The sequence below is a fragment of the Vanessa cardui genome, chromosome 11, assembly GCF_905220365.1.
Source record: "Vanessa cardui chromosome 11, ilVanCard2.1, whole genome shotgun sequence".
Lineage (NCBI taxonomy): Eukaryota > Metazoa > Arthropoda > Insecta > Lepidoptera > Nymphalidae > Vanessa > Vanessa cardui.
In genome coordinates, this window is record NC_061133.1 from 6,512,900 (window position 1) to 6,530,273 (window position 17,374).

A 17,374-nucleotide genomic window follows, 5' to 3' on the forward strand; every position below is an offset into this window, starting at 1 on the left:
ACACAAGGCTCAATTTTACTTTAATATATATTGATGCTATACATAAAATGACTATCTTCCTATGTTAAATGTATTTGTGGAGTTTTATTATTATTATTTTTGCTTTTACTACTTACATTAAATTTAAAAGTTTACTTTGATGCAAAAACCAATACTCATGTAAACAATCAGTCATGTAAAGTTGGTTTACAAAACATATAATGCTTAAACCTCATAATTGAAATTTATAATTTTCACTGTAATAGAGTTTCACTATTAATTTTTATATATCATTCAGATCCTAAACAATGATTCGTAATTCGTAATATCAACATTAAACAGACATTCATTATTTTAAAGAGCTATTCGGGCTATCTATTCGTGTTTTCGGTGCTCAGAATATAATTTACAACATTGAAATATTTAGTGTGATAATATTTATACATTTTTTTAATTTTAATTGAAACGAGATACCAGACTCTTTAGCACATTTGTGTAAATTTATGCGGCATCACACTTCATTATTATGAATTAACATATTTTATATTAAACGGAAATTGGAGAAATATTGAAGTGTTTAATTTGTTCTCTGAAAAGTAATTGACGTATGCTCTTTTAACATTTCTATTTTGTTTATTAGATTATAAAGATTCCACAGATTTCATAACTTTAAAATATGGAAGTAAATTATATTAGTTAATGACGCATGTCATGTGTTGGGATACAAATTCGCAGTGTATATATGTATGTTACATTATGCTTGTTTACCTTGACCGTTCGCTGCTTACCTATGTAGTTCATTCATACTAACGTGCTGATAATAAAAATGTTTATAATAGCTTAAGGCATTTACATATCGAATTATAAGTGTAAAGGTACGCGAATGTCATCAGCAAAAAGTTTCTCCACGTCATTTTAAAATATTCAAATACTTTAAATATTTAATTTTCCCAAAACATTAAGCTTGACTTGAAGATTCTGCTTTAAATATTTCTATTATTTTAGTAGCGAAAATTAGAAAAAAGCATTTTTTAAAGTATATAAATTTAATATTACTTGATTAAATTTATATGTTTACTCATTAGACTCATTTGTAAACATTTATGTTAGCTTATCATAATTTAGTTGTCGTACGACGTAAACTTTAATTATTATAGCAAAATTATGCACAGCGTTTTTCATATTTTAATATGTATATTCAATACTTTTTTAATACATAAATTCTACATCTATTCAACTAGCCTACTGAAATTAAATAAGGCCAAATCTCATTAAGCTGGATCGGTTATCGGAAGAGCTTTCTAGGGATGGGCAGCTTAACTCTATAAGTCGATGTGCTATAGCTGTTGATAGAACATCGCCTGAGTGCGATATAATTTTATTATATTTCAAGTCTCCTCGGGAAATATTTATATGAAAATTGTTATATTTAATACGTTTCGACATTATCAGGATAACAGACAGATGCACTCTGGGCTCTGGCAGTATTGTTTATTCATAAGATTAAGGATTGTGCATATTCAAATTAGATCAGTAATCTATAAAATAATATTGCCATATTATTTAAAATTTAAACTAATTTAATATCCATTTTAAGTTATTTTGCAAAACTTGCATTGGGTTACAGTAACACGTAACCGTAAAAACGGTCTGCGTGTATGTATTCACAACTCAGTCACTCTCATAGTCAGTCTTGAAGCGTCATCGGTTCGTAAACGTTGTCCGCAAATAAATGCGCCGAAAGCGCGGCAAACTTGGCAATATGGCGCGAAAATAATTAAAAGTTTTCCCACACTAATATATAAATTGTGTTTAATATGAATGAATAAGAGTTTGTTACAGTGAGTGAAAATATAAATAAAATAATTGTTTTCTTAAAATGACGACAAAATTAACATGGGCTCTGGTAAGAATTATCATTTATGTCTAATTTTAATAATTAAAATTAGTTTATTATTAAAACGTTAAGAACGCAAAAAAAAGATCGAAATAATTATGAAGTGTAATTTATGAAATTATTATATTTTAAATTTCTAATGTAATACTGATTTATTTTACGAAAACAATTTATATAAAAGAAATGGTTTATTTTGTCTTTTTCATTTATTCATTTTTATTTAAAAAATATTGCCTAAGCTAGGTAAACTCTTATAGTTTTCTGAATTTCTTCCAAGGTAATGACTTCCGAAGTATTTTATGGTTTATACAACATCACTAATAATATAAGGAAAAATTGTTAAAGTAATTGTACCATGTATTCATACTAATAATTATATTGTACATTTACACATATTACAAGTCTTGAGGTGAACTTTAACAATATTGGTAATCAAACGAGTAAGTGTGGTAATCGATCGTTTTATTATATTTATTTTAACAGTTCATAACAATTTAATACCTTTTAAAATGTCATGAAATCAGATATTGCATACACATAAATGCACTTTAATAACCTTATTAATATTTGATAAATATTACATATTGCAATTAAGGTAATTATTATTACTTTATTACTTACATAATGATTTCGATATTCAGCAACCAAAGTATTTTTTTTAAATCATGTGTTGTTACACTTATTAAGTTGGAGAATTCTTATTTTATCGTAGCAATACAGTATGTTGCATTTCGGTTTGATAGGAGAGTGAGCCAGTGTAATTAATTACATGTACAAGAGATGTCCTTTAAGTTAATAATGAATTAGCGATACATTTCTTGTTAGAACAATGATTGATAGATATTTCTTATTGCACCTATTTCTATCGGTGGTACCCACTTATCAAGCGGTGGCCAGTTTATCAGTTGACTTGCTTATAAATAAAAAAAATTGGAAACATAAATTTAAACAGCATTTGCAGGAAATACATAGGTATATGTTATATAGCCTAAAAGCCTACTATCATTCAATATTTACAACTTTTTTAACATGTTTAATTACTATATATTTAGGTTCAGTCTCTAACCGAAAATTATTGGCATACCTATTAACCATTTTTTAATGGAATACTGCTTATTTGCTTTACTTTAAATTAAATTAATAATGATTAGACTCTATTGTAGGGTAAAAAAATTCAATATAATTTTTTTTGCATCTTGAAATTAGATTTTTTCAAGTAAGATATAACGAGTAAAAGGATCAAATACTTAAAATACCAAAACATTACTCGATCGATCGACTCGACGATCTATCGTCGTAATTACGATACGGAATATTAAAAATATCAGATATGTCGAAAGAGTATCTAAATTAGAAAAAAAAACGAAATTACACCTGGCTTTCTTTTAATTGTTATAGGTATTACAAGGCTAATTTAAATAATAAACTGTCGCTAATCCGATACTTAACCGATATTTTGTACAATTAGGGTATTTCATTAATTAAACCTTCAAATCACCACATGCGTATATTATCCATGTCTTTACTGATATTACTAACTAATTTTATATGTTTCCTTAAATCCTAGAACAGCGGATATATGAAAACATACCTATTTTATTTATATACATTTTATCGAAACCGACAAATAACTAGGCGTATCAATTTAAATGTCGGAACTCCATGACATTAATATGTATCGGGTGCGGTTGCATGGCGTAAAGGTTGCGCGGGCGCCGGGATCTACACTGTTTTATAGATGCGGGTTCAAACCTTCCACACCGTGCGGGCCGACCAATCATGAATACAAATCGCCTACAAGTGAAATGATTTCGCTCTTGAAGCGACAATGTTAGCGAGCAGGAATTTAAATAACCTGCCTTCAATTTTATTCAAAACCGTACAGTGAACAGTCTTGAGACATCAGGTGAAATAATAATATTGAAAGAAATATTGTTTGAGGTAATAGGGTAATATTAAAACAATTTAGTAACTTAAACTCAAATTTATCAATATATACTACTATTATCATTGAGATTGAAAATTATTATTTTGTAAGAAAAGAAATATCACTTAGTGCACCATATCAGAAAAGAAGTTTGACCTTAAAGTTCTGCCCATATGAAATCAACAATAACCATCATTCATAATATAATATTAAGTTCATTATTTAACTTACCTAATTATAAATGATTATAAGTTTGTGTTGTCAGTAAAAACACACCTTTTCTGTACCTATCTTTATAATTGTGTATTTAATGCAATTTAGAATTATAATTATATCTCTATATGTTTACCAAATATCATGCATTTCCTGAACAGCTGTACAATAATCTGAATTGAAATCAAATTTAAGGTTTTCCTGAACTGAGTAGCATAAAGTAGTACAAATAAGTATATTATGTATTAATGCTTAACATTACAATGTTATAATAAGCAAATAATCTTCAAAGCAAAAACAGCTTGTTTTCCGAGCACGCGGCACTTTCCGTGCGACCGTTGACGCAGTAAGTCGGCAACTATGTCAATGCCGTAGTCACACTGCACTATCTACTACGTTAACTCTTATCGACCTCTTCGATTATTAAAAATGACATTACGACATAGTCCTCCAAATTTACATAGTATACAGGGAAAATACAAATATATATTTTTTCACTATTGTTCAATGAGAAAATTTAAATAGATGGTTTATCATGTTTAACATTGGCTTAAAACTAGATAATTATGTATAAATTAATTAAACTAGTACGAGTATTAGATATTCTAATGGTTAACACTAAATTGGCACTTTTAGGTCAATATTCTTCGAACTCATTCATGTGTGCAACAAAGTAAATAATCGCTGCGTTATAATAATGTCAATATGTGTTAGAATCAAACTCACACAAGTATAATATTATTATTGTATACATACATATATCGAATTCTTAACATTCACATGCCACTCAACACCGTACCATTGACTTACTTTAAAGAAAAACGTCGTATGTAAAAATAATAAACAATAATGTCCCAGTCCAGTACGTATTCTACTGTCTATTGTACATTACCCCTACTGTACATTAATTTTGTGCTAAGATATCTGTTTTACAAACGTATTTAATACACATACTTGTATGTATGACTCTTTGACTTATTGTTGTAAATACTTTTCTTTTAAAATTTAATATTTTATAAATATTTCACGTAAAAATAACAATGTTTTAATTAAATTTTCTTATGGCAGAAAAGTAAAAGCTTTATATAAACGAAAGATATTGTCAATAAAGGATGATATATCTCTTGCCCGTGATTCCTGAGTAAATTTCAATTTCTCTTCGCAAACACTCCACTCCAATAAAATCGATAGAATATGTTTGTGTACATTCTAAAAAGTAGATTTGGTTTCGAATTATACATATACCTAATAATAATTCGACTTATTGATATTAAAATTAAACATTTGTAACATACAAATTTTGATTAACTAATCAATTTTTTGATCTTCACATTTTTGAAATACCTAAATGTTTTAATTAACGCATAAAAATGCCCTTTCAAATATATTAAATTGTTAATTTCCTGTCTAAATCTAGACTTAAGTTACTTTTTCAAATGATTTCAAATAATATAACATGAGTGTTTATCGTTATTACCTTTTTTCGATGTTTTTATTCACACGATGAAAAAGATGTTTAATATTTGTTACTATTGTATTATTAACTATATGACTTCTGATGAATTTGCACTCTTATCCAAACTATAAAGATTCCCATTACTTACCGACGATCCAATTATTTTCGCCTTGTAACTAAATCCTTGCTAAGTTTGTTTCTAAAAAAAATAACTTAATAAACATTGCCATGTCGACAGAGCAAAATTGTCTCGCCGTCTTTGTGTCACTCACTAAAATATTAATCTTTATATAGTTGCAGGTGCATCATTAAACAAGCATTAGGATTATTACATTATCTTACGATTTCAATTACACGTAACTATAATAACAGTAATTTATTATTATTATTCTACAATGATTAATGAACAACAAAGTAAATAAAACATTAATGCTGCATGTCAAATAATAGACAAAGAACCTAGAGAAAATAACATAAACATTTTTGCATAAATTATAATAATGAAATTATCGTTGTCCCTTAAATTTTATATGTGGCTCATCGCCTTTATAAAATATTTATCATAATCATTATTTAGTATTTAGACTGGCACTGTTATTTTAAAAATTTATTTATATCGTTTTGATGGATGAATATCTGGTATTATTGGTAGAGATGCCTCTATACTTCTAGTAGTATCGAATTTAATATATGTAATAGTTGTGATTTCGAAATAAATAAAATTATTATTTATCTATTCTTTTATACTGCTATATAATATCAATCAAAATTTATTATTATTTTCTAAACTTGAAATATTAGTTTATTTACTCTAAAATATTGCAGTAATGCAAACACTATTATTGTAACACGTTGACTTAACCCGGTCATAGTTATATAAATATCTCCCACCGAGGTTATTTTTAACAATAAACTACACAAAATGTCCTCCGTCTAGTGCGGACTGACAGTGTCCTAAATGTTGCATATTTGTATCTATTAACAATTATATTAATTATAATATGGTAAATCAGGAGTTTCCATCAAGAAACATATTTTACTAGAGTCTAGAGAGTATTTTAGTAGTCATAAGTTTTTTTAATACTTTTACCTTTAATTTAATTTTTTGTTGCTTTTATCCCACATGCTTAACAACTGTCGTTCTATTTCAACTTATTTACACAAAAAACTTAATTATTTATATACATAAACATTCCTTATGAATCCTTCTGTCTATTAGTGACAACCTCTTAAAAATCCGTTCAGTAGTTATCGAGTTTTTCGCGAACATACAGACTGACAAACGCTGTCGGTTGGGGACTTTGTTTTATGATATGTAGTTATTAAATATATTTTTTAAAAATTAAACTATAATAGTACGAGTTTAATCTAATCTAATATTTATATTAGCAACATTTATACATTTGAACATATTGAAATATGTTTAACTCTTAAAAAGCGATTTAAGCGATTAATTTGCACAAAATGTCTTAACTCAAACAGTGTAAAACATACTTGACATGTTTGTTGTAACATACTCGTTGCCAAAAGATACATCAAATGTGGAGGATGGCTATAATTACTCGTACGCAAGATGTCTACTTTCACAATACTATCCAAGCCGAATGTACGCTTTTTACAATCTTGAACCTGTCACAAGCAAACAAGTTTCTGTGCTCGCCTTAAGACTCATTGCGCAATGCCTATATCCAAATAATTAATAACGCGTGTTCAATGTTTAATCGAACCCAAAAAAATAAAGGTCGTCACCCAATTCAAACTACAGATTCTCGGAGTACTCTACCTTTGAGTGGTTATTTTTATTCTGACTTTTCTCTTCAGTCGTATATCACATAATCTAAATAATATTTATAGTATACATATAATATTATAGTTATTTATCTTCTAAATCCTATAAAAAATATAATAAAAAATATATTACCATTATTTTTCTTTGTGAGGTAAAATAAATAATTCTAGTATAAGCTAAATCTTATTATGAAGTATGTATGTAACAGTATAGAAGTAATAAATAACAAAACGGAGCAATAAGTTACAACTATCCCATGAAGTAGTTACTCGGAGAAAGTACCTACTTGTACCCAGATAATTATGTTGGCTTCTGGCATTATGTACATACGTATTATTAAATTTACTATTCTAAATAATTATAGAAATAATATTTTACCCATCATCAACTTTAAATAAAAAAATATGGTTACTATTAATGGTAGGGAAAAAGTTTGTTCATAAAATATATGAACCCAATTTTCTATTCATTAATAGAATTATTTTGCGAGGAAACTGATAAAGATAAAAAAGCTAGACGAACAATTATGTTCAGTTTTATTTTATTTGATAACGACGCCATTTTCACATCCATTTTAGTGTTAAGCTCATTTATAATTAGTATACAAGTTAATATTATATACAAACGATAAAAAAATCGTACCTACTTCACATTAGTTTCTCCTTTGTACTGACTTTACATTTCCTAGCTGATATTTATCTACGCTATTATTTCTAAAAATGCACTAAACGGCAAATCGCTTTTTATCCAAGCAATCTTTTATCACAGTTCAAGAGCGTGCGTTTTAAAGCCTTATCTGTACTTTAAAACATTTTACGTGCAGGCAATATTGGAAAAATGTTGGTCGCACGTGTCTCGGAACAATTGGTGACAGCGAACATTTGAAATTAGAACTTACTATCGGACTAAATTAATATTCAAAAAAATACTTCGAATACTTTTATTTTTCACATATTTCTTTTTAAGTATTTCAAAGTAAATAGTTTATTTTTATCGTATCGAGAATAAATTAATTTATGAAGGCTTAATTTTTTTAATTATGTTATTATATGTAAGTAAGTTGTATGTATTAATACATTTAATGTCGTTAACACAATTCAACCGATAGGCAATCTATGTAAAACTAAATTTAAAATTCAACTATATCCTAATAAAATACTTTCCCCTTGTTCACAGTGGCATTGGTGCTGGTATATAATTATAGCTGCCCTGAATACATCCCATGGAGAAAAATTTATGCTTGGGTACTTAACGGGATCGCAACGCCGGCCAGGCGACTTAAATTATCAAAAACCTGGAAGAGTTTTATCCGGTAAAATATATATATTGATCTATATATTATAATGTTTTTGAAAAGAGATGAACGTTATGTTTATATATACATGTAATAAAATTGGAGTGTCTGTTTGTAACATTAAAATAGATCTTTTTTACTCTATGCGTATTTATGTACACACGGTACATATACCAAAATAATATTTTTTACAATTTTAGTCGGTCTGTCAGTCTGTCCGTTTGTTCTGGGTAATCTCTGGAACGGCTGGACCGATTTTGACGGGACTTTCACTGGCACATAACTGACATATTAAGGAGTAATTTAGGGGCTACAATATGTTTTTTGTTGAATTCAAGCGCGTACAAAATCGCGGGCACAGCTCCTATATACATATATTTATATTTAAATGCTTCTGCGATGCATTGGGAGCGTTGATACTAACCAAATATTGTGGATTAAATACGCGCAAGCATCACTGTTTTCATGTGCTAATTTGTGTTTATGACTCATGGTGTACTTGGCTGAAGGAAAACATCGGGAGTGAAGCTGCAATGGAACAGCTTGTTGGAATAAGCTCCGAATCCACAAAAGGAAAGGAGACATTAGCCCAGTGTTTATGATATAAGTACTTTTACGAAAAAGTTCTTATGTACCTAAACCTGTTTAAAAATCTTTTATACAGGAGATAAATATCTTTGAGTTCGTATATATTAGACTTTTTATAAAGTGCTTGTCAGTCAAACTTCACGTAACACAAACACACTTATAAAATTTCAAGAAGAAATATCTTATCAAACGATCGAAGTAAAACATTGAAAGAAAACATCGTCCAAGATATAACTAACAACATTTCTTAATAACTTTAATTCACGCTCTTATTTTACTATTATATTAATTAGTGTTTTGTTATTTATTTTGACAATGAGGTAACCCAGTATTAGATCATGGCTAAAGAGCATTAGATACTTTTTTATCACCTTTTAAAATTGTATATTAAAAGTACTTTTTATTATACAGGGGCAATCTCAATGGCAGTGGATGAAGTAAATGAAAAGCTACTCGGGCCCATGGGACATTCGTTAGACTTCGTAGTTGCTGAGACTTATGGCCAAGAAGAAGTTTCAATACGACAGGTAACAATGCAAAATATATAAATATTTTGCTTTTGTGATTAGTTATAATTGCGATTCAGATAATATATGAATTAAGTTTAATTTAATTTTATAAAATTAAGTAAAGATGGTTAAAATGATCAACATAATAATATACTATTCTATTCTATGCTTGGGTGAAATAAATAAAACTTAACAAACATAAATAAGTATACTAACAATCGCACGAAATTATTGTTTGGAACACACTTTCTTTGTTTGCCCGTTGAAATGTCTTGTTTTTTAATTTCATTGTTTTAATGTCGAGATATACAAATATTACGGATATATGCTGTTGATTGATCGAGTTTAACAAACTATATTTGTGAATAGATTTCAATTGGATGTACCGTAGGCCTGTACGATGCCTGCTAATATATTTAATGATTGAAAAATCTTCTATCGATAACTTCCCCTTCTTAGGGGGTTTCTTAATCAAACTCGAAGCTCTATAGTTACTTTTAATATAGCATTTTAAAACTGCTGACTCAGATAGGCCCCAGAGGATTAAATCAGCAATATATTAACGTATTAAGTTTTATCTAAATATAAAAAAAAAAAAAACAAAAAATATCATAAAATGGAAATCTAACACATGTGTAACCCGTTGCAACCGATTAACCCATATCATGTAATCTTTTAAGCGCCGCTGACTTTTCACAAGCACCATTGAGTTTTGGTATGGTGTAGTTTGTCTGTATTTATCTACAATTCTGTCATGGGACGAATGTAAATCTGACACATATATGTCACCAATCCGTTTTACAGCAAATGATGGAACAAACTCAAAAGTTTCTCCCACTTCCATGAGACTTTTGGTCATCAGTACGTTTGTACGTTACGTTTTGTTTACGATTTTATAATCACAGCATTCCTTTTTGGATTAGTAAACATAATTTCTTGGATTTATCCAAGTAAGCATAAAAAACTGGGGTGGCTACCCCTTGTACTCAAATGCATCTTAACCACTGGGGTATTATATAAACCTAGGTCTTATATATTTATTCATCAAAAAATGAGCACCACTTACCGCTTTTTGACTTCCACTTTTGCTAAGATAGTTTCACTATGTGGTTAACGAGAATTTTATTGCTAACAGAGAAAGTTTACGATTGTCATGACTCGTTGAAACCATTTGGTTACTTTGTGGTGATGTCAGCAGATGGCATAAAATAGTTTATATGGTTTTTTTTATTACATACATAATTATATCTGCCATTATTCATATCCTTATTAGCCGATGCTTTTAAAAGATTACGTTGTGTTATTCAATGTATCAATAAGTGATTGAATTCGACGAAAATCTATGAATTAAGAAAAAAATAAGGTATGAATTATACAAGTAATGAATACATTGAAAAATGTATGCTAAAAAGTGTGTATCAGTGTAATTACAGGCACAAAGGATATTACTTCGGAGTTCTAAAGTTTGGGGCGATGTAAAAAAATGTTTAATATATCTGACAGCGTTTATGTCTGGACGGTGGTGACCTACCATAAAGTAGTATTGTCCACGTGCCAGAGTCAGATGTCAGTAGCGTTATCTTTATAATGAAATTGGAGTGTCTACTTGTAATATTAAAATATCCGCTCTTCACTAAACGCAGTCACGATACGTATACCAAAATAACATTTTTTACGGTTTTTGTCTATCTGTCGGTTTGTTCCGGATCGGCTTTTCACGGGAATTTCAGTGGTACAAAGCTGATATGAAAAGGAGTAACTTAGACTACAAAATTGCTTTTTTTTTAATTCAAAGGCGCACGAAGTCATACGCATGGCTAGTTATAAATAAAATCAATTAAGAAAAGATTTTTTAAGAAAATATATTAACATTATAATGGCAAAAAATCATTTACGTTAAATAATAATCGAATGTACAAGTGTAATATGCGTTTTATGTGATTGTATTTTATAGATATCGCTTATAATTATGAATATATAAGAATCTGGTGTAAAATTTCAGCTGAAGCAGTGTACTATTGTAATAGAAGACGGCATTAGAAATATTAATCCATTTGTTAATTTAAATTTCTCTGTTTATGTTGTTATCGGCCATATATGTATGCTAGGCCCGTTTATTGTCGTAATTTTGGAAATGAGTCTCTGTTACTAAAATAAATAAATAATTATTATTATTCAAACATATTTATTTAATGTCCTTTACCAATATAAATATTGTGTAGTTTTTATCTAAATCATCATCCGAACAGAGTTCGATTTTGAGCATACTCGACTATAATAATAATAATTCCAATTCAAATTCTAATGTTCTTTTCTACTCTTACTTCTAATTTTTTTTATTAACAACTAAAGCTTGTCATCCAAAGAAAAAGGGAAAAAGTGACGCACTGGATATAAATTTCTTAAATTATTTTTGTATTTAAACTAAGGTATTAAATAAAAAAATCAGATTCAGTAGTTTCTCATAATTGGCGCCAATATATTTATAAATAATCTAAGTGTATGAATAATATTGAAGTTTAAAAAACAGACATAAATGTATTTTATAAGCGTTATATTTCTTTACACCAAAAAAAATGCAATCAATTTTAATTTTGTAATAATATTTATGAGTACTCGACTGCTTTGGTTACTGATTTGTCTTTTTTTATGGTATAGGTTGGCCGACGAGCATATGGGCCACCTGATGGTAAGTGGTCACCATCGCCCATAGACAATGACGCTGCAAGGAATATTAACTATTCCTTACATCGTCAATGTGTTACCAACCTCGGGAACTAAGATGTTATGTCCCTTGTGCCTGTAGTTACACTGGCTCACTCACCCTTCAAACAGGAACACAACAATACTGAGTATTGTTGTTTGGCGGTAGAATAAATGATGAGTGGGTGGTACCTACCCGGACGGGCTTGCACAAAGCCCTTGTAAAACCAAGTCTGAAATATGAATATACACTTATCTACTATAAACGTTGCTAAATAAATATTATATATCGCTTCTAATGTATTTAACTATTAAATTAAAGATGCTCGATAATGAGGATATAATTCTAATTCTGATTCAGGGAAATTAGCCATCTGCGGATGGAATGTTAATGGTATACAAGTTTATATTTGTTAATCGTAAGGACTGGGACAGCAAATCTAACACGAAAGGAAAGAGTCAGGAATAACGGCTTCATGTGCTATCCGAAGCACAGAAGTGTAAATTTATTAATTCAACTCGGGATTAAAGCATTAAACCCCAACATCTGCAAGCTTATAAACTAGTTACTTGTCCAAAGAGGTAACGGTAATCTTCGTACAGACAGCCCAAATACTTCTGGCTATGAAGTGAAGTTGATTTCATCATATCAAACTTCTCTTTTGACATTACTCTTTATAAATATAAATACTATGCAAATATCAATAAACTGTAGACATTTGATTTACTACCTAATATATTAATTATAATAGATTAATTATATTTACTATTGATAGGATCTTGTGCAAGCTCGCCTTCATATATACCGACCACCCACTCATTAGTTATTTTACCTCCAAACATCATAATTTAGTTATGCAATGTTCTGGTTTAAATTAACGAGTTCAATTAGAAGCGAAACGAATTATATAACATTTTAGATCCCATTCATACATAACTTGAAGGTATGACCATGTCAAATTGGGTGTAGCAAGTATTAAGTCAATATATATTTTGTGTTACATCAAATAATCAAGTCCATTATAGTTAATGGACGTTATAGTTAACGACAATATTGGAAAAGAGACTATCGATAGAGAGACTAATATAGTTCTATAATAAAATGATATTATAAATATTTAATCTGATTTGCATGGTGTTCGCGTCAATACAATAACATGCAAGGTCAACACTTGAAAGTTGCTATCTTGATGAATCACGAAGGTTAAGAATTCTCTGGACACGAAAGTAGTTCGTAATTATTGCTGAACTGACGCCGGCGGCGCGTTTGACGTCTTCTTAATTTTCCTCATACAACATTAAATTTGTCCACCTCATTTATACATACCATATATTATCGCGGAGAAAATGATAAATACCTTTATTGTTTTAACTGTTATCTGGTAAATCAACTTAAAATTTAACAGAATGAATTATGGCAAGTAAAACTCACAGAGTGTGTCGGAGAGAAATAAAATGTTATTCATTTTTGAATATTTAAAATGTTTTTCTGCAGCTATTTCGAATCTTATAGGATTACTTGTCAATTGAAATTAAAGCGAAATATCTATCATTAAAAAACTATGTAAGTTATAAAAGATCATTATCATAATTTCAAAAATATAAATAACATTTTATTTTATACATTAAAACATACGATATAGGTATAATCATTGTTTAATTCATAGAGTGTGTTATTAGCAACACAACACAACGCACTGAGAGATACTCTCCAGAAATAATTCAACTGCGTAACTAACGAGTAACGCAATGACCTAGTAATGGTGGATATCAAAAGGCAAAGTACGTATAGAAGTCATCGGAAACTCTTATTAGTTTCATTCATTTCGCATACCTGATAACTGGCACTCGCTCGCAGACTTCGTCAGACAATAACATGCAATATTATCATACAATACACCGATAATGTATGTAAAAATTTTACATAACTCGTTTTAAAAAATACCCTGTTATCTCTTGTTATAAAAAAATTCCAATATGAAGACAAAGCTAAAATTGCGTTACAAAGAAATAAGAAAATAAATTAGGGCCTCCCACAGAGCACAGCCCAGCGTATCTTTCACGTAATGGCATTGTAAATTGCAGCCTTTTTCGTAACAAATAGCCTGCAATTAAGAGTGCCTTCTGTGTTGTCAAATAGAACAAACAATGATGTTGACTGAAATTCATTACATTTTAAATTCCTGAAACGCTGTAATTGATTATAATAGAATATTATAATATACCGAATATTTATCACTACATAGTATAAAGCAAAATATCTTCCCGTAGTCTATCTGTCCCTATGTATGCTTAGATCTTTAAAACTACCACTATTACATTACTACTACTACTATTACGGAGCGATTTCAAGCAATACAGCATTAATTTAAGCCAATTAGTAAGGTTTATTCGTAAACACATTGTGCATAATATAGACCAATATAGCCCAGAAGCATGTAATATAAATTTATATTTTCGAAGATATTACGGACATAGCAGTTTATGTAGACTAATCAAAAAAAAAGCTGGTAACTTTGTACGTAGAGCCATTCTGTAGTAGGTATGTTTAGTATCAGTATTGCACCCGTAAAAAGCCGGGGTAGGTTGCTAGTACTATTTATATTTTTAAAGTTTTATTAATTGTTTACCGTCACGAAGCGTAGTATCAGTTAAGTCTAATGGCCCAAGGGTGTCTGTCGCGAAGGGTGCATAAAAAGTAAGCGTATCATTCTGTCTACGTCAGGCTGACTACATCGATCTTATCCAAACGTGTTAACATAATATTTATAATTAATACATTTAAATAATATTATATAACATTGAACTGTTTTTTTTTATATTAGATGTAGATTCTACTTTAAAACTATTCCTCATTAAATCATTTTCCTCATCATAAAATAAGACTTGAATTAAATTAAAAATAATACAGTACATATACATAAATTATCATGATTTTTAAGCGAGCTGTGAGAGTTATTATTCTACAGTAAACAAGCTATAGTGACGCTAATGGCAATACATTACATTGGCTGAGTATAACTGACGGATATAATTTATTACTCTATTTAATGGTTGAATTGAGAAAGATTGTGAAAAGCTCACTTATTTACGGAATATATTTTACACTACAATTCCAATATATTGAGCCTTATCACAGATAATTTCAAAGATATACGACTATTTCTTTTATTCTGTGCCAAGAATTTAAACTTCATAGACAAAGTATCCAAAGCATATGAATGAAAAGTATTTTTTTTTTTCATTAAAGATTTATAAAAGTTTCTTACCGATGATAGTTCAACATGAAAATTTTTAAGTTGTAAACGAAAATAGCAGAATTCTAATAATGTATTAAGTGTTGAATTTAAATTCAAATTTCATTTTCTTTCTATTTCTTTAATAAAATTGGTACAATATATCTTCTCTGATTTATTGATAAATATTTGCTTTTTATAAACAACCTTCTACAAATGTAAAGATTTTATGTATTATCTTATATAGGTAGTTATGCAATCGTAAGCTACAAAAAATTGAACTACGAGATATTGAGAGAATTACATTATAATGTATTAAAATTATCTTTTATTTTTGTTATGGTAATTCAACAATCTATTTAATCAAATAAAGTGACGAAACAAAAGTCTTTGTACTCGTGGGAGCCAACTTGAAAAAAAAAAAATTTTACATTCCGATTAAATTGAAACGGCATACTGGACGTAATATGTTCATTTAGTGATATCGAATTGCTCACAAAACTACCGTTCATTAACTGATCCCAGTATGAACCCATTTTTAGTTAAAAATTGTTACTGGACCCATTCTATTTTTTAAGCGTCAGAAAATTTCTTTGCCTTTTCAAAAATCAGTTTCAGGATATTCTATTAAATGAATAAAAAGAATTCAGACTTGACACAATACATTTCTATTTCAAAACAAATTAATGTGCACCATAAGTATATAAAAATAATTACGTATTCAAAATATTCTTTAGCTCTCCTAAGTGAAATTAAATGAAAAGTATTTTAAATATTAGACTACTTAAAAGTCGCTTTAGGATTATAAAATGTAGTAACAATTTGGAGTCGCACAATCACAATATATGATATATTATAATTATATTACTAAAAGTGTTAATGTTAACTTTTTTTTTACATGCTTGATGAATAATCATCTTTATTACCATTATTATTTAAATTAAAGTATATTTTAGTGTAGAATATTTATATACAACATGAACAAAACTAACCTAATATACTAGTAATTCGGTATTATTGGAGTCTGTTATGGATTAATTTGATAATACTGAAAGATTATTTTAATCGTGTAGGGGTCCCTGTATAAATCATGTCCGCATGACATTATAGCAAGAATGCTAGGAACATTTCTCTGCTAAATCCCAATTCCAATTCATTAAGCGTAAAAATGAACCAAATCTGTCGCCCGTGGTAATTCGAAACTTTCAGGGCTTTTTGTCAAATAAAACTTTTTCGATTAATTTATATTTTATGAAGGTGGTATTGTTGTAATTTGTTTTAGATATTTTGTAAAAAGATTTATTAGTGGTAAGCCATATGACTTTTTAGAGGCTCTTACCACTGAATGCCTTTTTTGAGGTGCGAATGAGCCAGTATGAAAGGTGAAAGAGACATGACATCTTAGGATAGGTTCTTCACTTCCCATTAGGTTGCCATCACAAGAAGAAAATGACATCATATTTTAAGATCCCCGTCACTATTTCAACACATTTATCTTTAAAGTATTTTATGATATTTAGTACCTAACCATTAATATTTTTCAAATCAGGTTGCGGCTTTGTGGGCTGCAAATGTATCCGCATTCATCGGTCCACAGGAAACATGCGTGCACGAGGGCCGCATGGCAGCCGCCTTCAACCTACCCATGGTCAGCTATGTAAGTCCACAATCATTACACCACAAAAACATATCAATCTTTTATCATTGCTGCGCAAGACATTCCAATTAAAATTATGGACTTTAAGCTGTTCGAATTAGATAACTTATCTTGACTTTTCTTATA

The 17,374-nt window shown here is 29.1% G+C and overlaps 1 protein-coding gene across 2 annotated transcripts in view; it reads left to right on the plus strand.

Annotated features, from left to right (window-relative positions):
• Positions 1-1,658: 1,658 nt before the first annotated feature.
• Positions 1,659-17,374, plus strand: part of LOC124533852 (guanylate cyclase 32E) — a 45,943-nt gene continuing 30,227 nt past the window's right edge. For both annotated transcript variants that reach the window (XM_047109395.1, XM_047109394.1), the window contains exons 1-4: positions 1,659-1,885; positions 8,438-8,573; positions 9,555-9,670; positions 17,141-17,248. In XM_047109395.1, the coding sequence (XP_046965351.1) occupies positions 1,859-1,885; positions 8,438-8,573; positions 9,555-9,670; positions 17,141-17,248 (387 nt within the window). In that variant the 5' untranslated portion in view covers positions 1,659-1,858. The remainder of the gene's footprint in view (positions 1,886-8,437; positions 8,574-9,554; positions 9,671-17,140; positions 17,249-17,374) is intronic.